This window comes from Stegastes partitus, unplaced genomic scaffold, assembly GCF_000690725.1.
Source record: "Stegastes partitus isolate 25-593 unplaced genomic scaffold, Stegastes_partitus-1.0.2 Scaffold1331, whole genome shotgun sequence".
NCBI lineage: Eukaryota > Metazoa > Chordata > Actinopteri > Pomacentridae > Stegastes > Stegastes partitus.
The window spans coordinates 68,243-92,163 of record NW_007579062.1 but is presented as its reverse complement, the minus strand read 5'-3'; the positions used below and the strand labels follow the sequence as shown (position 1 = coordinate 92,163).

Sequence of the window (23,921 nt, the reverse complement as noted above, 5' to 3'; positions counted from 1 at the left end):
CGTGACGCTCATTTAATAGAAAATCAACCAAAACCGTCACTGAAATGTCGGATTATTTACATTTATTTAAAAGAAAACTGCCTCATTTTAGATATAAAATCAACCAAATCTAGAGAAACCTCATCAGAATCAGCAACTTTAGTACATTAATGAATAAATTCAGAGTTACTGGACTTGTTTTATGTATTTATTAGGCTCTTAATGGGATTTATTTTACTCACTGAACTTGAAAAGTCTAGTTTAACTCCTGCAAACTGGAAAAACAATCAAATTAAAGCAATTAAAGTTTTGAATTTAATCCTGTTTAACTTCCAGCTGCTTTTCTCTTGTTATTTTTTTTGTTTTTGAACTTAAATGCACTAATTAACGACATTTAATATTTTATTGTTATCCATGTTTTTGGGTTGTTTTTTTTTTACTCTGCTGCTTTGTGCTCTGATTTTAAATAAAAGTTGAATTTTAAAATGAAGTTTGGGTTGAAACTTCATGTTTTATGAGTCATAATATTTTTAAAAATAATTTCTAAACCTCATAACGTCTTAAATTCAGAACTAGAATCTGCTGCAGCCTGGTGGAACTGAACAATTAGCTGATTTTAAATTTACATCTGAAGCAATTAACAAACGGCAAAGTCTGCAATTTAAGAATCAGAATTAGTTTTTTGGCAATAAAGTTGTGAGATTTTTAAAAGCAGATAAAAAGATTTAAAAGAAAGCAGGTGCTGCAGTTTAAACAAACAGCAAGTTTAACAAATCCAAGAAATTTTAAGGAATATAAAGCAATAAAAACACGAACAGTCTGCAGGAATGTGCAGAATTATGGTGCTCCTTATATTATTATTACTATTTTTATTTTATTTAAATCAGCAAAATATGCTTTAGAGGTTTATTAGTAGTTTTTAAGTGTAGTTTAACTGTACAATATGCTGTTATTTTACAGATTTCAAAGACAATATCTGGTAAAATCAAAGAAGAAAACGATTAATTCACACGTTGACTGTATGAAATAAAACACGACAACATTCTGAACATTGTCCACGTCATAAATCTGTATTTTTATAAATTTAATTTGTTCTTTTACTATTTTTACTGCATTTAAACCAGCAAAAATATTATTTTACAGATATTTCTCATTATTCGAAAGAGAAAAAAAGTATATTAAAGGTTAAAAAATGGTAAATAAGTTAAATTATTTGAAAGATTTTTTTAATTTTGGTAAATTAAAGATAATAATTAGTAAAATAATGGGGAAAGAACCCATTAATCTGCATGTTTACCATGAAGAAATGAGGCAAAACTGTAAATTAGTTGAAGGAGTTAGTACACGTGAGTTTAAACTGTCGCATCAGAAGTTTTACAAAATCCTGTCGTCCTCCTTGTTTAAAATCACGTCTTTATCACGTTTTAAATCTATTATAACGTGAAACCTGAGCCGAGGACACATCTGTCAGAGAAAACAGGCCTAAAAGTCGACATTTTACTCCCCGATGTTGGCTCTGTTTCTGTTTAAATACGTATATTTAAACGACTCAGGAGTCTGACACAGCTGCACACATCTGCCCTCCACCTCCAGCCATGTTTTTAGTTTTTAGGGCAAACAGAGGGACAGACCTCTCGTCTTTGTCCTCGTCCTGCGTCCTTCTGCCCGGCAGCGAGGCACAAGGAGACAAAAGGGTTAAAACGCAGAGAGAGGCAGAACAACCACAAGAGAGGAAGGAGAAGGAGAAGGAGAAGAAGGAGAAGAAGAAGAAGAAGAAGAAGAAGAAGAAGAAGAAGAAGAAGAAGAATCACTGCAAACCTTTATTGGTGCTGCACAGAGACGAGGCAGCGGGACGACAGAGACTCACCTGGTGGTCGGAGATCTCTTCTTCCTCTCGCAGTGGACGGCGTCGAAGAACGCCGCGTTCCAGAACCTCAGCGTGTGCCTGCAGAGAACCGGAGAGAACGACGGAGGCTCGTTAAGCTGCAGGTTAAACGTCGACGTCCAAAAAAGGGACGAATGTGGAGCGACGACGTGACTCAGATCAGCTTTTAAAGGTCTCGTATTAGTCAGTACTGAAGAAAAATAAGTGAATTTAGAGTTTGTTTTATCCAACGTCTGCATCTAGAACACAGACGTCAGGAGATAGAACCCTGCTGTTTAGCCAGATTCCTGCAAAACAGTAATTTAATGCACTAAAGTAATCATAATAATAAAATGCATTTAACCACGAATCTGAAGCGGCGCAAATAACAAACTGCAAAAAGCTGCATTTCAGATTTAGAATTATTTTTTTTTGGCAAGTAGGTTTAAACATAGAAGGAACTTAATGTGGTGGTTTAATGAGATTTTTTTAAATATAAAAGGATAAAAAGATTTAAAAGAAAGCAGGTGTTACAGTTTAAATAAACGGCAAGTTTAACAAATCCAAGGAATTTTAAGGAATATAAAAGAATAAAAACACGTGCAGGCTGCAGGAATGTGCAGATTTATGGTGTTCCTTATTTTATCACTATAATTTACTGTATTAAAATCAGCAAAAATTAGCCTGAGCAGTTTATTTAGATTGAAATTATTTATATTTTATGCAACATACAGTGTGGTTTCCACAAACTGTAAAAAATAAAGTTTTTTTCAAAACAATTTACTGTTATTTTACAAATTTTCCCTGTTCTGTCAAATTAAAGAGTAAAAATCAAAGAAGAAAATGATGAATTCACCTGTTTACTGTATAAAATAAAACATGACAACACTGTAAACACTGTCCACGTCAGAAATCTGTAGTTTTATTTATTATTTATTATTTAATTTGTACCTTTATGGTGGTTAACCATAAAATTCCACTTTTTTTTAGTGTATTTAAATTAAGCAAAAATATTATTATTTGACCAATTTTTCCTCATTATTGGAAAAACAATTTATGTACATTAAGGACTGAAAAATGTTTTTTTATTTTTTTTTTAAGTATTAGAATTCTATAATATAACTTTATTGGCAAAATTTCTAAACGCAAACAAGGAATTTGACGCCAGTGAATCTGTGTCCAGTAACTAGAAAAAAATGAAATGAAATGAAAAATATTTTATTTATTTATCCCAGAAGGGAAATTCAATAAAAAATAAAATAATAATAATATAATATATATAATATAATAATAATAAAATAAAACAAATATTCAATAAATAAATATTAAATAATAATAAAATAAAATAAAATAATAATAATAATAAAAACAACAACTAAGGATTAAAAATAAAGCTGACGAGTAAAGAAATAAACTAATTAAACAATAAAAATAAGAGCTATTGTTTTATTATTTTGCAGATTTCTTAGAACCAGGTTTATGGACTAAAGCCTTTCATGCATAAATAAAAACAGCCTTGATGATCTCACCAGATGGGCTGCTGCTTCAGGTGAGTGTACAGGTAAACCTTCTCTCCTTTCTTTTCCTCCGGAGCCTCTGACACTAGAGAGCAACAGAGAACACGATTCGTTTCCACTTTACATTAACAATAAGAAGCCTGTAGGATCCAGACGTACCCGGAGACTTGGGCTTGGCCTCCCCTGGACCCTCTGCAGCCATGGAGCTCCTCAGCTTGCTCTCCAGACCTCCGAAGAAGCCCTTGACGTCGGTCTTGGACGTGTTCTTGAGGAGGCGCTCGGCGGCGTCCTTCTTCCCCGTCAGCCAGGAGTTGGCCTTGTTCAGGTACGAGTCCAGGCCGGCCGGAGGACCGCCGCGGTCCAGCAGCTCCGACGGCGACGGCTGGGATTTACCTGCGGAACCAGAAACCTTTAACGTGATGAAACGGCAGCTACCTGTTCAGCTCCAGAGGAAGGCGAGTCACTCAGGTGAGTCCAGAAAACACGCAGCTGCTTTAAGTTCTATTGTGTTTTTGTCACATCATGTCAGTCCTGCTTCTCTCTTCATTGTTTTTTTAACTAATTTTAAGATGTTTTCTGATCAATTTTAAACCTTTAAAGACATTTTAGTCGCCACATGAGCTTTAAAACTTCAGATTGGTCCAAAACTAAACCCTAAATCTAAAGATGAGGCTCACAGAACCACAGATACCATTAAAATCCATTTTTACAGATTTGCTCTCCTGTAATTTTTAGATTAGTTGCTTTTATTTGTAATATTTACGTTGACATTTTACATTTTTGTGTCTTTCTGTCGTCTTGTTTTAACTTCTCAGCGTCTCAGTGTTTTTCACCACAACATAAAGTCCTGCATCACAGTTATGATGTTTCACCATCAGCTGGATGTATCGTCCAACCACTCGCTGCTCTGTTCTCTGTTTCTGAGACATCTATTGTGCGTTATTGTGGTATTTTTTTCATTTTATGTGGTTGTCTTGTCTCTTTATGATCATTTTGTGTCTCAATTTTGTCGTTTTGCGTCCTGTTTTTCTTGTTTTCTGTCTGGTTTGTGTCGTTCTGTGTCCCGTTTTTGTCGTTTTCTATCTTGGTTTTGTCGCTTCATGTCTTTTTTTTTATGTCCTTGTGGTCATTTTGTCTCCACAAATTACAGATATTGAACTATCTCCGTGTTTCCAGACGTTTCCTCTCTACTCTGCTCATCAGCTGTAGAACGATGTTCCACCATCAGATGGATGTATCTCCAACAACGTGCTCCTCTGTTCACTGTTTCTGAGCCGTGCTGCTTTTATTTATTGATCCAGTCGGTTGGATTTTCCTCTCAGTCTCTCTGAGGAAACACTTCCTGCAGTTCATCCTGGAAACTCTCTGGATTTTCATGGCGTGACTTCTGGTTGTCTTTTAAACAACATGGTGGAACTGGTTTGACTTTTTTTTTTTTATTTAAATAAGACAAATAGAAGTAAAGCAAGGCTCACAAAAGGGCACGACTTATTTTCGGTTATTTTTCCTGACAAAAGCAAACGTCACATGTGATGAGTTAAAGGACTGAAAGTTATAATCTTGGTGAATTTTTTTTTAAAGATAAAACGCCATTCAAACCCGCCGGTTTGGACCCGAGCTGGCTGCAAGAACGCAGAATTTTTTGCTTTTAATATCATCTGATAACTGCAAACTGTTTATTTCTGGCTAATTTTTTAAATGCCACATGCAGAAATAAAGACATTTTGATGAATTACCACCATTTTAAAACTTTAGATTTAGTTAATTTCCCCAGTGGAGCTACACATTAAGCATGATACGTTCAGGGACTGAATAAAAGTAAAAAACATCAGACAAATCTTCTGCTTTTTACAGTTTCTGGCTCTGACAAATGATTTTTTAAATAGATAGCATGTCTTTAAACCCAACCAGTGGGTTTAGTTGCTCAGAGGGCGAATGTCTTCATTATTCCTCACTTTGTTTGGCTCCCTGCTGCTCTTTTTCCTTTTGGATATCCAGCTTTTGCTCCGTCTGTTGCAGCACGTTGTTGTTTGTAAAACCTCTAAATAAATAGAGTTTTGTGTGAAGCTGCCTGCAGGTGAGCTGCGGGTGTAAAGCCGATATTAGCGGATGTTGATGGCGGTACGATCGCTCAGCGCTTCCTGCTTGCATCAGCACAAACTTCTCTTTGCGGCGCTGCAGAAGAAAAACCACGAAGCCAAAGCGACGGTCCCTGAATCAGCAGCGAGAGCCGAAGCTCTGCTGCAGTCAGGAGCCGCTGTCTGGTTCAGACAGAAGGTTGGACGGCTGATTGTGATGCGTTCAGTGGAGCGGATCTTACCGATGTAGTAGTAGGTGAAGCACATGGTCATGAGGTTTTTGGCCGGACTGTAGTCGTCCATCTGGTAACACCTGCGAACACAACAACCGCCGATTCTGTCAAACAGCTGAAGCCTCGAGCCACAAAGAGAGGATCAGAAAACAGGAGTTATGAGCATCTAGAGCCTCGAAATGATCGTTGTGCTGCACAGTCGCTTTAAAAACTATTAAAAACACATCAGAGAGCTGCAACGTGCAGCTCCAACATATAGATTATTACACAAGAGTGCTTTTATGCATCTTAGAAAATATTTAAACGTCTCAATAAAAATCCTTCTGACTGAGTTTTTAATAATATTTTATTCTACGTTTGTTTTGTGAAACTATTAGTATCATAATTTTTGCATTTTTAAAAAATGTTTTAATTTGTTGATAATTTTTTTGTCTTTTACGTTTCTGTTGTGTATATATCTGAGACAAACAATATAAATTATAATTGAAGAAAAAATATTTTTTTATTGTAAAAAACTGTAGAAATAATTTTAAAGATTATTACATTTAATACATATTAAATATATTATTATACTTTGAAAAAAGTGTATTCATTATTTTAAAAATATTAAAACAAATAGAAGTTTTTAATAAATATACATTTTTAATAAATCAGTGCAGAAGTGAAGCGTATGTGCATGGTTTTATTTTTTATTTTTTTAATAAATTGGATATCTGGGGGATTTAAATTAATTTATAAGTGGTATGTGTGTTGGTTTCTATTTATTTCTTTAAAAAATAAAATATATAAATATATGAAACAATCATTTTATTTAGGAAATTACAGAAACTAAACTTATTTTCGTCATCAAATATTTTTTCATAATTCAAATTTTCATATAGTTTTACATTCTGCTTTTACTCTATCATAAATTTGTTTTTGTTTTTTCCAATAACAACTTATTTCACGTCATGTTTTTATTCTTATTTTCATGTCAATTGACATATAATAAATTTAAAACTGTGTCCGTGGTCTCCTTGTGCAGCGACGCTCGGCTCCCGGTGCTCCTGCAGCTCTTCAGACGCTCTCTGGGAGTCCTGTTATGTATATTATTCTTAAACACCATCTGTGATCTGGATCTCCTGAACTGTGTCAAAACCGCGACGCGTCAACTTGAATTTCATTTTGAGGGGGAAAAAAAAACAGAGGTCGCGAGAAGTTCACTTCCTGAACAGATTGCACCGCGACGAAGGGGACGACAAAAAAAAAAAGGTTAAGAGAGAAAACATTTAGGAGCTTCTCTTAAACATTTTTCCCCTTTAGAGCTCAGATAAACTCAACATCTGCTCCAAAAATGAACAATTTGCTTCTGTTTGAACAGCGTTTGATAATAAATTCTGTATTTGTGATGCGTTTTTGACAGATTTGATTCTTCAGAAGGAGCCGAGCGTGTTGGATTTTTCTTTTCAGGGTTAAGAACAAACATGAACACACTCATGGATTATTTCATATCTTTGAACCACTTTTAGAGAAAAACACCAAAAACAAACTCACTCAAACAGAACAACAGCGAACGACTGGACCAGCCGGTAGAAGGTGGCTTCGCTCACACACTTGGAGTGGCAGCGCTGCAACGACAACAACAACAACAACAACAACAACAACAACAAACATCAGTTAACCAGCAGGTTTTATGGATCTATAATCATTAATATTCTCTATTTAAGGCGTAATAACATCACAGAGCAAAAGTTAGTGGTTTAATTTATGCAACTCCATAAAAAAAACACCTTCAAATGCACAGTTATTTAAAAAAATAATAGATTTTGTTGTTTATTTAGACATTTTACCCACATATATTTTAGTTTTTTTTTTGCAGATTCTGAATTTAAACATCTAGAATAACGTGTGCTTGATGAAAAACTACAATTTTAAAGTCAGATTTGGGTGTTTTGATGTAATTGTACGTGATTAGTTCAAATAAATCCAAGGATTCTTTCTCTTTCTACAGTTTCTGGCTGATAAGTAGTGAGATTCTGGAGGATATCTTATTAACTACGAAGCAGCAGCAGCTCTGCTAAACCTCTAATCTCACATATTTGCAGCGTATCAGTCTAAACAAACTGCAGACGTCTGCGTGCAAACATCAGAGCGACACAGATAAACTTCTTTTATGAGATATTTTGGATTTGCTGTAAACACGTTTCTGCGGAAGAGACAGATTTTATGTTCTCACACTTTAAAAGATGAAAGTTATGAAGCTGTGAGATGAAGCTTTAACTTGTAAATCCAGGTTTCAGATCTTGGTGGACTCTGACAGACTCCTGCTTCCCTTCTGAACTCTTTGCTTCTGGACTATTCCTCCTGTAAAGGTCACGTCCGAGCGGCCGGGACTCACCTGAGCGCTGACGTACTTGGCGAACCACTCCCGGCCTTTTCCGTTCTCTCCGCCGCACAGCTCTCCAAATCGAGCCTTCTCCTCCTGGTCAAAGTCCTCCCTGAGAAAACAGCACACGGCGATACGAGACCTGTGAAAACTCGCAGCTGTTTAATAACAACAAACTTCCGTATCCGACGGACGACCTCCAGCCGCTCACACCGACGTTTAGTCAGTGGAGAAAACTCAAACATGCACGAATGTAAGTTTAAATTGACTGAAAATGGTCCCAAAGGTACAAGAAATTAAACAATATTGGTACAAAATGCAAATAAATTCTGTATTTAGTTGTGTGAGAAGCAAAGCTGACTGCAGTTGTTCACACAGATACTGAAATTAAATCTGTAATCTCATTTTTAAAGTTGACTTTTGGTTCAATATTTACTGTTTAATACATTTTAAAGTCTGAGAACTGAAGCTCAGGTCGGCTGGTGTTATTTAAGTCGCTTCTAAAATAATTTTTAAAAAAGTCTTTAACAGGCTTTTTACCTGGATTTTATTTGAAATTAAAATGAATACAGAAATCAAATATAATATATTGTAAAATCACAAAAACGTAGTAAAATTATTGTTTTAATACATTTATTCTTTTTAACATTTGACTGTAAAATTACACTATTTTTACTTTATTAAAACCAGTAAAAATGTTGTAATTTTACAGATAAATTCTGTTATTAGATTAAAAAAGTATATTAGTGTTTAAAAAACAGAATGAAAAAAATATTATTTTACAGATTTTCACAGTTTTGTTAAATTACAGATAATGTTCATAAAAATCACAGAGAAAAAATTGCTTCATTGTAAAAAAAAAAAAAAGACAAACTGTATTTTTATTTTTATAAATATACTTTGTTGATTTAAAACATTAGACTGTAAAATTACTCTATTTGACTATATTTAAATCTTTAAAAATATTATTATGTCACAGATATTTGCTGTGGTTAGAAAAAAATCTGTATACAAAAGATTGAAAAATAGAAAATAATTTTAGACAGTTATTTTACTTTTTTTATTTTTACTGTTTGTTAAATAATAGATCTTGTAAAATCCCAGAAAAGAAATTTACATGTTGATTGTAAGAAATTAAAGAAAAGAAAACTGGACAAAACTGTGATTAAAGTTCATATTAAACTTCTGTATGTTCCTAAATAGTATTTTTTTAAAAAGTGTTTAACCAATAAATTACACTGGTTTAGTGTATTTAAATACAATAAAAAACACCAATATTTTACAGATGTTTACTGTTATTTTCACCATTTTTTACAAGTTAATTGTTGACGTACCTCTTTTTTGTGTGTGTGTGTGTAATTTTTTCTGGCAGATCTTTTTTTAATTTACTTATTTATCTGGTTTTAAGTGCAGCATGTTTTCCATCTTTATTCTTTTTACTGCGACAGAACAGGGTGACTAGAAACCCACTAACGGGATCATGAAGCTAACGAAGGACGACCGGTCTGTCCTGGAGAAGGCGAGGAGGTCGGAGGTCGACTCAACTCAGAGGATGTAAATTCATTGTTTGGGTCTGTGGGTCAGAACCGGACGGAGAAACAGAACTCAGGAGGTCAGACGTGATCAGACCAGCAGCTGAAACAAGCTAAAAAAAAAAAAAAAACGTCTGTGATGTTAAATAGAAGAGAAATCTGATATTTCGAGGCGACCTTTAGACATTTCACCTCAGTGGAGTTATTCAGGGTCTCAGGAGGTGAAAACGTGGAGATGTTTGGACGTTGATCAGACGTCCCTAAGCCAACCCTAAACCAGTCAGACCACCAGCTGCACGTGTCTCACCGACCTGTTGCTGCTCACTGAGCGTCTGAACAGTGTCACAAACAGAAAGAGCTCATCGGAGAACAACAGCTCCTCCGTTCATCAGAGGCTCGAGGTGGAAATTTACTCAGACTTTGTCCTCCGGCTGCTCTGACATGGAGGTGAAACTGCTGCTGCTGCTGCTGCATGTGGTCACGTAAGTAAGTCTGAGAAACCAAACTTAGCTTCTCACAAAACCACAGACATCCGCAGCATCAAAACTCAGAATATCTGCATCCACACTTTGATGAGCAGAATGTAAAACCTGCTGGAGGGTTTGAAAGGAAACGTACTGAAAAAATAAATAAAAAGGCAAAAAAACACCATTTATCAGCTAGAAACTGTAAAAACCAGACAGAATTGTCAGAGTTTCCCCTTTCAGACAGTCCTTGAACTACTCATCTGTGACGAAACCAAATCAAATGAGCTTAAAATCACATTTCAGTCATTATTCTACGTGTCTCAATTTAAAAACTTGCCCAAAATATACCGTATGCCCAAACCACATTCTGTAAAAAACAAAAAATTCTGCTCTCATTTGTGCAAACATGACGCCATGACTGATTCAGGTGTGACTGACAGTTGTATAACAAATATTCAAAGAGTTTTTAGGTTGACCTGCAGGCAGCGTTTCCACAGATTAGTGAGGACAGGCAGGTTTGAGAAGCATCATACTGGAAAAAAAACTGTTAAATTACATCATTAATCAGGCAGAAACTATTAAAAACCAGAGAGAATTTTCATTTTTCAGATTGTCCTTGAACTAATCATCTGTGACGTTCTGTTCTGTCGAAAAATTAACCAAACCTGAGCTTAAATTCATGCTATTTCATCAAAATCCCTTCATTCTACATCACTGAAAAATGTGCAAAAAATAAATGGTTTGCTGGAACTAAATTCTGTAAAAAACAAAAAATTCTGCACTGCTGTGTGCAAATATGAAGCTATTAGAGACTCAGCTGTGACCAACAGTCACGTGACAAAAATTCTGGGAGCTTTCAGGTTGAACTGCAGCCAGTGATTCCAGAGCAGAGCAGTGAAGACAAGAGTATGGCAGGTTTGAGATGCATGTTTCCTGACTTACAAAAAAACTGCAAAATTACATCATTAATCAGGCAGAAACTATTTTTAAAAAACTGAGAGAATTGTCAGATTTTCATCTTTCAGATTGTCCTTGAACTAATCATCTCTGACATTCCGTCCCGTCCAAAAAATTTATTAAGTTTAAGCTCAAATTCTTACTATTTCATTAAAATGCCTTTATTCTACATGTCTCATTAGAAAGCTTGCTAAGAAGAAATGGTTTGCTCGAACTAAATTCTGTAAAAAACAAAAGATTCTGCACTGCTCTGTGCTAATATGAAGCTATTAGAGACTCAGCTATGACCGACAGTCACGTGACAAAAATTCTGGGAGTTTTCAGGTTGAACTGCAGCCAGTGTTTCCTCAGAGCACGGAAACAAAATTTAAAAACTAAGTAACAAAATATTTAAATTCAAATTCTACAAAAAAAAAAAAAACCTGCACCAGATTCTGGAAAGAATAAAAAATAAAAGCTCAGCTCCTTGTTGCAAAGATTCAGGATGTTTTTGATTGAACTGCAGGCAGTGTGACACCTTCAACAAATCATAAACATAACTACTAAATATCTACAGTATGTAGAGCCATAATTTATTTTCAAATTAATATTGCTAACACCTCTGGAGCCTCGAAAAAAAAAAAGGTGCAAGTGTGGATTCCTTTTTTTGTTTGTTTGTTTTTGTTTTTTTTGACGAGGACGACGACCTCCTCAGATCCCAGGTGTGAGACGGCAGGTCCATGTTGTTTTGTTTTGGGTTTTTTTTGTCTAATAAACAATTAAAGAAATTCAACTTGTGTTTATTTTTTTAATGATTTCTATATTATCCTGCACAGAACATATTCCTGAGTTCTCTCTCCTTCTTCATTGTGTTTCCATCGAGGTGCTAGACTTCATGTTGCAGTAAAAAATTAGCCCACAATGAAGAAAAATGTGACGTGGAGCAAGAAAATGCCCAGAATCTTGCTTGATCTGAGTTCAGGGGTTTAATTTGAGATATTGCAAAAGGACAGAGTAGTTTTGTTAAACTGAGGAAGATTAAAGATATCTTAGACTAATGATCAGTCATATTCAAACTGTAGATGTCATGAAACACATGAACGCTCCTTATTACTGTAAAGACCTGAGCGACAGACATCTGCACTGTGTATCTGGTCCAGACATGTTTAAATAATCACGGTTCTGGTCTGTTTGGGTAAAACCAGAACATCTTATAGCAGCAGATAAAAGACAAGGAGGACGAGGCCTGTCTGATGAAATCATGAACGTCGTGCATCCTCAGGAGCCATAATTAAAGAAAGACAGCGACAAACAGTCACGTGTTTCGCTATCAGCGCCGCTTAACCGACATTTAACGTGCTCTGAGACGAAGGACACCTTCAGCCTCCATCTACGAGGCGATGGCTACCGTCCAGCAGCACGACATCAGCAGAGGAGACGTCTGCAGCGTCCTGCTCTGGACTCCATGTTCCTGCATCTTCCAGGACAGTTTCAATGACATCAGGCCGTCGTGTGAGACAGGAAACCTGAAGCACTCATGTTAATTTACAACATGTGTTTACAGGGCTGTTAGGATATTTTCAGGCTTTGAAGTAAAAAAATCACATTATTTTTGTCCTGCTGGACCTCGTCGCTCCTCTTTAAAACCCCTTAAATTTGTCAATAAATGATGTTTTTCTACTGATATAATGATTGTGTTCTTCAAAAATATTATTTTAAAAGACAATCCAGATTTGTCCTCACTCTGGATTATTTTTTCTCTGCAGCAAAACAAAAAAACCACGAAGAAGGAGAGAGGATTTCTAAATATTTTTGTACAAAACAACACCATTAATGCTGGATGTATCTCCAACAAGTGGCTGAGCCGTGCTGTATTTATTTGTTCATCCAGTAGGTTTTATTTCCTCTCTGTGGAAACACTGCCTGCAGTTCAACCCGAAAACTCTCTGAATTTTTGCTATTTGACTGTTGGTCACAGCTGAGTCTGTCTTGGCTTCATGGTTGCAATAAGACGTGTAGAATATTTTGTTTTTTATAGAATCTGTTTATGTCAAAGGGTTTAATTTTTGCGAATTTGTACGCAACATAATTAAATTTGTTAATGTTTTTTTTTTTCCAATGGAACCACGCGAGTAGTTCAAGGACTGTTGGAAAGTAGAAAATTTCAGTTTTTACAGCTTCTGGTCGATAAATGGTGTCATTTTTGGCACTTTATTTAAAAGATAACACGTCTTTAAAACCTGGGGAATAAACTAAATATTATCGAAATCAATTAAAATCACAGGAACTGGATTTTTTAAAAATTAATTTAAAATCTGTCACAAAAAAACATTAACTATGAGGCTTCACGTTGCTGCAGAGACGCTCCAGACTATAAATCAGATTCTCCAGATTTAGAGAATAAGCAGCAAAAATCTAGCTGTCGTTTTTACGCTAGTTTTAGCGGGAAAGAAAAATGTAAAAATTGCGCCAAAAACTGTGACCCGTATCATGTTACAATGTGTTGAGCAGGACAAAATCAAAATGGCCGCCCCTTACTTTCCGTGGAACACCTTCTCCACGTAGGCCTTCATGAACTGCCTCCGCTCCACCGCCTCGGCGTCGGCCTCCTCCCCGCTGTGGTTGGACGAGGACGACGACCTCCGCAGCTCCCAGGCGTGGGACGGTGGGTCCATGTCGTTCTCGCTGTCCGCCGACTCGGTGGCGTCGCTGTCTCCGTCGTCTCCGTGGTGATGGTGATGGTGGTGGTGGTGGTGGGACTTGGTCGGCGCCATCGGCTCCGGCAGTAGCGGCTTCTGGTGGAGCCCGGCGGACGACGGCGGCGGCTCCGGGGAGAAGATGTCGGCGTGTCCCTGGTGCTGAGAGGCGTCGACGCTCAGAGTCGAGGCCTCGGACGGCAGGTCAAAATCTATCAGGTTGTCCACGGCGACGCCCTCCATCCTGGACCGGTCTGGTTCTGTAAACGCTATTCGGTTATTCGGAGCTCCGCGGGAACATCAGGCTGCTGCTCACAGATGTGGGGAACAGCTGGAGGCCGCCGTCCTTACTGGAGCCGGACTCTGCAGAGCATCACACCCCCCCGAGGCTGCCGACCTCCGGTGAACTCAGGGACCCAGAGCATCTGGAGACGAAGCAAAATGGAAAATCAAATTAGCGTTTAGCAGCCGATTTACCAGAACCAGGAGGCAGCGAGAGGAGAACAGGAGTCTGCTGCTGTTAGAGGCTGCTACGAGCTAAATGCTAACATTAGCACGGTTAGCAGGTGTAATGTTCACAGTCTCACCTCAGTATGCTAACATGCTAACGGCTGCTAATTAGCAAGAAACACCAAGTGCACATTAAGCTTTAAAATTAAATAATTAATGGTTTTAAGCTGACTTTTAAAAAAAACAAAAAAAACAATTTACTGTTATTTTACAGATTTTTCATATTTTGTTAAATTAGTAAAATTATTTTTTAAAAAGTATTATTTGACACTCTAACAGCCAAAAAACAAAACAAAAACAAAAGAAATTGGTCATTTATGATTTTTAACCACCACAAAATGACATTTTATTGTATTTAAATCAGCAAAAGACATCATTCTTAAATCATTTTTAAACATTACAGATTTCCACTGTTTAAAAACTATTTTTTTCTGGTAGTTTTTCACCTTTTTTGACAGGATTTTCTTTTACAGTGTGGATAAAAAAAATTATGTGTTTTAAGGACTGAAAATGGTAAAATATTATGAGTATTATTTTTAAGCTATTTTTACATATTTTGCATTGTTTTTAAAATTACCAAAAAAGTATAAATGTAAATGTTGACTGTAAAAATAAACAAAAAACATATATTGTAATCATGACTTGTAGATTTAATGCTGTATTTAAATCAGCATATATCATTTTCTCTTCTTTTTTTTCTTAAAAGCAGATTTTCAGTGTAGTTTCCTTTTTTTCTTAACAGTTTTTAAACATTAAAGATTTGCACTTTTTTTTCTTTTTTTGAATGATTTTGTCCGGCATCCTTTGTACCAGAGTTTCACCCTTTTATTGGATTTTTAAAACATTTTCTGACCACTAGATGAATTAAAATGTTCAGTCTGCTGAGTTAAATCTGGATAATATATTTCCTATCATTCTGAAGCTGCTGATTCCTCATTGCTGTTGGTTAAAAACTCTTTGGGGGATTACAAAAAAAACACTTCCAGTTAATGCAGGAAAAACCTGCTTGAACCTCCTGAAGTCAAACCAGTTTCTGACGTAAACCTGCGACTAACGACTATTTTCGTTGTGGATGAATCCGTTAATTATCGGTGTTTCCTCAAAGCCCAACGCGAGAAATGTCTCGTTTTGTCCAAAGATCTTCAGTTTACCGTCACAGAGGAGGAAAGAAACCAAGAAGTATTCACATTTAAGAAGCTGTGATCAGAGGATTTAGATGATTTTTATTTTAAAAATAACTCCAAGTCAGTGATTGAATATAAAAACAGCTGCAGAGGAACTTATTAGATGACGAGCCATCGATTAATTGATGCAGCAGCTTTTATTGTGACAGAAATGAGATCAGCTGAAGAATTGAAAAAGACATATGTTGTGAAAAAAACATACCTGAGGTTATTAATTTCTCTGTTTCTTAACTTGAATCAAGCTTTAAAAGCCTTGATTAAAGCAGCGAATGTGAGAAAACGTGACGCTTTTAAACCTGCAGAGCACAAAAACCCACATTAAACTGACGAGGTGTGAAGACGTGTGTTCTGATCAGAGCAGGTTCAGCGCTGTGGCCTTAAAACAGGCTTCCTCCTCAGATAAGGCTGCGTTTCCCGGCAATAGGGAGATTTCAGACGAGATTAATTACAGCCAGGATTCCCTCTCCTGCGTATCAACCCTCCAGCAGGTTCTGTTGTTGCTCCCGTTTCATTTTTCTTCACTGTGGGTTCTTGTTTTACTGCCATATAAACTCAGAAATGACTTCTGACAGCGTTATCATGTTATAAACCATCACAAAAGTTGAATTTCTTTGACTATATATTCTACAAAAATGGAGGAAACCTTGAATCAACACGTTTACAAGTGTCCAGGGGTTACCAAAAACAAAAAGCATCTCACATACTACGGATATTTAACTACTTACAGTTTTAGTTTGGCCAAAAGGCGCTGAATTTTCATCATGTGACTGTTGGTCGCAGCTGACTCATTAATGGCTTCCCTGTTGCACAAAGGAGTCCAGAATTTTTTGTTTTTGACAGAATCTGGTTAAAGCAATTGTGATTTTTGTTAAATGAGACATATAGAATAATTTAATTTTATTCAAATATCACGATTTTTACACTTAACTGCTTGCTGAGTTGCTTCAGGAACATTAAAACAATAAATATCTGATGATTATTTCTGTTTTTGCAGCTTCTATCTCTGGTAAACACTGTCATTTTGGCATTTTTCTTAAAATAACGATGCTTTTTTAAGACGCTTTTGTGCAGAACCATCATTCCTCTGCAGCTTCAAAACCTCGAATTATGAAATCAGAGATGACTGCTCCCTCCTAGTTCCTCGTTACTCGCAGTCAGCACACGCCAGATAAAGGGAAGTCACAATCATTGATTAAAACCACAAATCTTAACCGTTGTATCTGATGATGCCGTTTCCCACAGTCTGTTGTGCAACTCTGCTCGGCTCCAGAACAAGTCGCTGGGCGGCAGACTCCCACTCGGGCCTTCCCAGGACTCCTCACCTCCTCCAGCAGCAGCATCCTTGGTCTGATCCCTGAGCTGATCCCGGTCTCCTGACTGGACTCACACAGATCCCACATTGTGAACACCAGCCGAGCCTCGGGCCGCCGGAGACGTTACGTAACGCAGCGTTTAGTGACGAAGGCCAACAAACAAAATCAGCCAGAGTGAAAAAGGCAAACGTGACGTAAGCAGCTGATCTCGTCACCTCCGTCAGGTTCGGCGCTCGAGGCTACGTGACCAAGATAAAAACGTTCAAGAGCCTCCGGAGTGTTTTCTTCTCTTCAGGCCTGTAAACTGTGAAAATGCACAAACATCCTTTTTGTTCTGTGATCATTGAGGATGGGCAGAGTTTGGGTCTGACAGAAACAACCGACATCATGAAGCAGGAACGACGTGTTGACACAGAAGAAAAACAACAACAAAGAAGCTAAAGGTGTCAACGTAGGCCGGCGTAGAACGACGGATCAACGATCATTTCACTGATAGAAATAAGAAAAGAGTTTGATAGAATCCCTAGTCTGAAGGTTCAAGTTTAGTTTGATGAACAAACTCCACACAAGATCCCTCCCTGCCTCGTAAACAAAAACTAAATCTGTAAAAATAAATAAATGTTGACAATCTGGCAGCAAAAAAATAAAATAAAATAAAATAGGGGAAAACTGTGGTGTTAAAAACAAAAAGTAAAAACTGTAAAAATACCAGCAAATATGTGTAAAACAATGATATTTTCAGCTGATTATGAATATATTATATTTTAAAATAAATAAAACAAATATATTAAAGTGTCATTTAAGGTGAAAAAAAATATATATACATATATATTTATTTTTTTCTATAAAACTATTTCTAGTATTTTTCTAATCCTTAATATTTAGATGTTTTTAATTATAGCATATATCTGTGAACTAATATTTTCTAAAATAAAATGTATATATATAAATACAGTAAAATATTGTAATTTTACGTTCACACATTGTAAAAGAACAAACTAGGATTTGTAAAAAAAAATAAAATTGACAGAAGAACAAAAAAATGTATATATTACATGTAAATATTGAATAAAGTTTTATAAATAAAAATATTAATTTACATGCTTACTGGAAAAAATGTCAAAAATGGAGCAAAGTCTACAATAAAAAATTTCCCAGGTTTGTAATTTTTTTAATTTTTGTTAAATTATGTTTGTGTGTAAAATAACACTGATTTACTCCATTTTAAATTTAGTACAAATATCATTATTTTACAGATTTTACAGGGAAAAAAGCATTTTAACATCATTCTACTATTTTTTTTTAAAGAACATTTTTGATACAGTTGCTTCCAGATGTTTTGTTTTTTTTGCAGGATTTAATTCTTTTGTTTGTTTGTTGTTGTTTTTTTACAGCGTACAGAGGAGGGCCACTAATCTGATCAGCTTCATTGACGACAGAGAACAGAGCCGTTTACACGTCAGAGTTTTGAACCGTGTACTGATTGTTTCCAGGGTTAAATCATCTCTCCGGGCTGCTTCCTGATGATTTAATGTGATTCCTTCTGTTGCAGCACAATCGTTGGTCTCAATGAAACTCTGTGAACCGGCGCCAGCATCACTGAGCATATGGGCCGCGGCGCTGGAAGGTGAAAGTGTCGCAGGACGCCGAGCAGCAGAGCCTCTCGGTCGGCGGCCTCCCGGTCGTGACTCCCGCCGAGGACGTCTGGCGGCGGTTCAGTGAATCAGCCGGCTGCAGAGAAACGTGGCCGACCAGACCCTCCCTCAGCCAGGACGGAGGGCTCCTCTGCTGCTTCATCCTCCTCCTCCTCCTCTTCCTCGCTGCAGAGGCCGGCGCTGTTACACAACGTCGCCCCGAGCTTCTCCCACCCCCAACACATACTTCATGCGGCAGAATGCAAAAGTGATAAATCAGCTTTTACTCTCCTGTCAGACGCGGCATTATGGGATATCAGTGCAGCCTTTTATTTTTTATTTTTCCACATTCCTGAGCAGCCTCAAGGAAGCAGGAACCAAAAACCCCGACCTGGGAATTCCCTGACCCGCAATCCTCTGGTGTCCTTGTGCAACCTGAGAGGTTCGCTTGTTCGGTGTTCCCATTATTGTGTCACCAGAAGCGAAGCCTCTCCTGAGCAAACAAGGCTGCTCCTCCCTGTGAGCAACTCTAATCTTCATCTTTCTGCTCACATTCGGTGTAAATTTCTACTAGATTTAAACAGCGTGAATTATGAATGACTCAACAGGAGCCTTCATCTTTCCCTTACCAATAATTTGTTTGTTTTAGGCGTCGACTGGTTCTTTCCAGGCTGAGACAGATTATGATTGATGAACGCGATCGATACTCTCCAGAAAAAACTAAATGCTCGTCGTTAAAGCTTTGAAAAAACTGAAACTGCAATTCAAAACTTCATTAAAATGCTTTTGTTTATGTTTTACATGTTTCATTTAAGGAGAACTGGGACATGCTATAGATAAAAATCAACCAAATCTGAGAAAAGTTCCACTCCTGACCTCCTCAGAATCAGCTCGTTTTTTATTATTTACGCTAACTTTAGTATATTTAATGAAGCCTGGATCGATAGAATAAATGCGGCACGGCTCAGAAACAGTGAGCAGAGGAGGAAGGTGTTGGACGATACATCCAGCTGATTGTTAAACACTGTCTGTAAAACTGTAAATAGCTAAACATCAACATGTACAACTACTGTTTTGTGCCCAGTATTGGAATCACATGGAAAACATGTTGGTTCCAGATTCTCTGAATGTTCTGGACCAGCAACATCACCATCAACAACAGAAAATTCACTACGTGGTCTAACATATTTACCTTCCTAATCATTAGCCGGCAGCGAATTCGTGCAATAATCGCATAATCATTAACACAAATGAAGTACAACGAGCTATTTCCCGTGTAAAAAAAGAAAATCCTGTCACCTCCCACACAGCCTGCTATCGGCATCAACGCCCGATCACACTTGAACTTGTTCTGTGGCACTTATCCAGATTGTTTTCTCCCGACTAGATCCTTGCTTGTGTTGTTTCTGCTCTCAGATGTACGTCGCTTTGGATAAAAGTGTCTGCTAAGTGAAATGTAATGACGGTGCTGTTGTCAACTACAGTCACGCGTAGCAGCACGAATATTCATTTTGGGGTCTCGAGCCGGAAGACAAGAACCTCCTCAGAGTCTCTGTCATGGTCCCGTTGCTGCTAAATTCCCACAATGCTCTCTGCTGCCGGCATGAACTGCAGTCTGAGTGACACCTCCTCTGGTCTCTACAGGATCAAACAGTGAGAGGCTCCACCTGGTGGAACAACCAGGTACTACAACTCAGGGTTGTCACCAGCATTATGACAGAGTGACAACCCGTTAGGTCGAGGGTATGTAGCGGGAAAATATTTAGCAACAAGCGCCGATACAGTTTCTCTACTGTCGTCTTCGCTGCTATTCGCTAGCCGCTAGCGGTAGTCGCTAACCGGCCAACGATTTGCTTTCGGTCCCCCCTCCTCTCCCTGTTACGTTGTCAAAAAATCCTGGTGAGGACCCTGCAAATGATCTACAACACATTTTCTGACATGCACATGCTTTGTCTTCTCCCTTATCCGCTAGTATTTTTTAAAAATCAGTTAAATTATTAAAGGCTAGTAATCAGTTCACCCCGGTCCATTACCCTGTTTCCTACATACTGGAGTTCTGGCTGGTAGCTACTGTTTGTTGTCGTTTTGTTGCACTTAGAGTTCGATGATGTTGGATCCTACATGCTAACAAAAAAGCTAAAAGGGACGATCAGAAGGCCGATATTCTAAACTACATCGAAAATAGTCTGAGTTTCTGCAGAGGAAAGCTGCTTATTTTTTGCAATTTTTTATGTTGTTGGTGCTGATGTTAGAGTGGAGGAAAAAAACGCTACTCAACAAAGATATCGATCGCTTTTTGTCGTCGTCCTCTCCCAGTTTACCCAAAAATGCATTAAATCAGTTTTTAAGGGTGTGCTTAGAAGTACGAACCATGGAGTTGTACCATTTTCTCCCCTAAAAACAAACATAATAAAGATTCTACAGCGACATTTTCCTGCAGTCAGAACTCACATAAAGCTTCAAGCCGACCCACAACAACAGTTTTTCGTAAAAGCTAGCAAACACAAAGAACAACCAGTCCATGGGGGGAAGCAGTGGATAGCTGCTAGCTAGCTAAGCAGCCAACTAAACAGCTAGCTAAGCAGCTAACTAAACAGCTAGTGGGTACTTGTTGTTTTTATGTAGAAAACGACAAACTTAAAATGCAAAAAACGTTTATTAGTAGGAATGCACAATATATCGGCGACCACATCGGTATCGGCCGATATTAGTGTTTTTTCTGATATATCGGTATCGGTCCGATGAACAAATTAATCCGATGTGATGATTGTCTAACATCAGCGCCTTCGTCTCTACATTTGATAACACTGCTAGTCCACAGATGTTTTTACTTAAATGCTCCTGGACTTGAACGCTAAATATCCTAAAATAAGTTCAAATATGTTCTACTTCTGTTATGTAATAAAGAAGACTATGTGGTGTAATTTAGCTTCTTTTGAATAGTTTTCACGTCCTTACAGTGCTTGCTTATACCCATTTTTGTATATCGACATCGGTAATATCGGTTATCGGCGATATCAGAAATCTTAATATCGGATATCGATATCGGCCAGAAATTTTAATATCGTGCTTCACTATTTATTAGCAATAATTACTGATTTTGACTTTGAAAATCTTTAATGTCCCCGGAGGGCAATTTGGTTTGCAGCAAAAGTTAGAATCACACAGTAAAATCTCACATGGCACACATGACTGTGCAAACTCTGGTTGCAAAGGACATCTCAGGCACCAAATACCACCGGCTACATGTCGTCCATCAATACAGACTCATCAGTATCAGCTGTTTACGGGCAGCAGGTCGATGAATACTGTGGCTGCTGCAGGTTCAGGAGTCCTGGATGAACTGTGTTAACCTCAACCTCCTCTAAAGCAGCCAAACAGGACTTCACGATATCAGACGGAGGTGTTTGCGCGATTACAGGCGCTAGCAGCGACGACTTTTATCACCACCGAGTGGGAACCACGGCTTCGTGTGACCGACAGCAACCATAAAAACCGCACGAAATCCTTCCACCTTCCCAAAATGTTCACTGATTTACTGCCGCTCCCGGTGTGATCTGGTGTATATGGTGCAGTATAATGTAAAAAACAAACTGTCTGTGTGCAAAGCAGAACCACATAATCAGAGAGCGACGGCCCGAACTGCCTCGTAATCGCATGAGATAAGCAGAAGTGGCTGCTGGCGGATGAGTTCTGGGTCTGGACAACCTGTTCCCAGCAGAACGGCACTAACTCTGCTCCTCAGAGGACCGACCGGGCTCAGAGCTCATCTTCTACACGCGCCATGAAATTACAAAAATCAGCTTTTTAATAGTGAAAATGCAAATGCAATCTGTTCCGCGCCAACACCTCCTCTCCTGCCTCATTTCCCCTCCACGTCCTCCCTCTTGCAGCTTCCCATCACCGGCCCTCGTGTAAGGCTGCAGACAAAACGCTGGTCTGGAAACTAAGAAACGTTGGACCTGGAGTGGAAGACGAGCAGAGATAGGCCCGCTGTCGTCGATAGCCTCAGACAAGCACAACAAAGCAGCTCAACAAACACCAGAAATGAGCCGAGGCTGCGGTGAAAGCTGAGAGGAAGTCCTCCTCCGTGTGTGCGTCCAGATAAAACCGGGATAATATCTGCAGCTTCGTAATAATCTGTCAGGCCTCTTTACCTGCTAATTAATGTGATGCAACAGGGTGAGTAATGCTGACTCAGAAGTGCAACGCGGGGATTTGTGGAGTAAAAAGGCTTTAAAAGTGTCTCCAGTGTGCAGTGTTTACTGCCTGCGGGTTATTTTCATCATCGGTAAATCACTTCGTCTAAATTATGGCTGCAGCTGAGGATTATTTTTTGTTTTTTTTGGTTTATAAATGTCAAAAATAAGGTAAACATGTTAATCGGTGTTTCACAAATGTCTCGTTTCATCTGCAAAAACCTAAAATATTAAGTTTACTCAAAAAGGAGGAAAGAAACCAGAAAATATTCACATTTTAAAAGCTAGAATCAGAGAACTTAGACTTTTTTTCTTCTTGTAAAATGACTCAAAACAGATTAATTGATCAACAAAACAGTCAGTGATTAAGTCTGAGCTGATAACTAATCAATTATTAGCTGCAGCTTTAGTTGGGAAAAAGCTGAAAAAATGCCCTTTAGAAAGTAAAACATCAAAGGTTTACAGCTATAAATGTGTTATTGTGTCATTGGTTGTGGACAAAACCACGACCCAGATTCAGTTTACGGTCACAGAGGAAATAAACGAGAAAATATTCACATATAAGAAGCTGGAATCAAAGAATTCAGACTTTTTTGGTTCTTAGAAAAACAGTTAATCTATTAATGAGTTAATTACTGCAGCTCTAGTGTAGAAAATACACAAAAATAAATGTAATAAATCAAAAGCTGACACCTTCAAATGTGTTGTTTTGCTCGAGAAAACCCCCCCCAAAGACAAAAGACATCCCTTTTCCTGCCGCAAAACAAAAGCATAAAATCTCCACATTTGAGCAGCCAGAGAATCGAACGCACAAATAAAATCATCATGATATTACGGCCGTTTAACTTTGCTGCATCTCCCTGGTTACCGGCTGGATGTGAGAGGAAGAGGACGTCGTGCCAGACTCCATTAAACAATCTGGTAATTTTATAAGCGAGCTGAGCAGATAAAGTACGATTTAATAGCTGCTGCGGATCAACAGGAGACACTTTCCAAAGCGCTGTACCTGGCAGCTGCACTTTACAGCGCTGCCAGGACGATAATCAATCTTTTTGTTGAGAAAACACAGAAAAAAAAAAATCTATTTTGTATTTACTACAGCAGATGGTGACATCTTCAAACGTCTTGTTTTGTCTGAGCAACAGCCCAAAACCAGAAGATATTACATTTACTACTAGATATTACAAAAAAAAAACATCCAGTCTCTGCATTTAGAAAGCAGCAAATGATTTATATTTCTGCTCAAACTACATTTGTTTAAATAGCATCTGATTAATTTTCTCTCCTTCAGCTCATTATTTAATGGACTAAGAGACACAAAACAACTGCAAAAAGACCGAAAATGACAAAAATGAGAGTCAAAACAACCACAAAGACACAAAATGACAAGAAAGACACACAAAACAACCACAAA

At 37.7% G+C, this 23,921-nt stretch overlaps 1 protein-coding gene across 2 annotated transcripts in view; it reads right to left on the bottom strand.

The window, feature by feature from the left end:
- Window positions 1-23,921, bottom strand: part of kiaa0513 (KIAA0513 ortholog) — a 34,206-nt gene that overhangs the window by 8,052 nt on the left and 2,233 nt on the right. Inside the window, exons 2-9 of one of the 2 annotated variants that reach the window (XM_008298601.1) lie at window positions 13,510-14,092; window positions 8,049-8,148; window positions 7,205-7,278; window positions 5,681-5,751; window positions 3,520-3,753; window positions 3,373-3,445; window positions 1,847-1,924; window positions 1,611-1,640 (exon numbers count right to left, since the gene is read on the bottom strand). In XM_008298601.1, the coding sequence (XP_008296823.1) occupies window positions 1,611-1,640; window positions 1,847-1,924; window positions 3,373-3,445; window positions 3,520-3,753; window positions 5,681-5,751; window positions 7,205-7,278; window positions 8,049-8,148; window positions 13,510-13,910 (1,061 nt within the window). In that variant the 5' untranslated portion in view covers window positions 13,911-14,092. The remainder of the gene's footprint in view (window positions 1-1,610; window positions 1,641-1,846; window positions 1,925-3,372; window positions 3,446-3,519; window positions 3,754-5,680; window positions 5,752-7,204; window positions 7,279-8,048; window positions 8,149-13,509; window positions 14,093-23,921) is intronic. The other variant, XM_008298603.1, reaches the window with a different exon arrangement.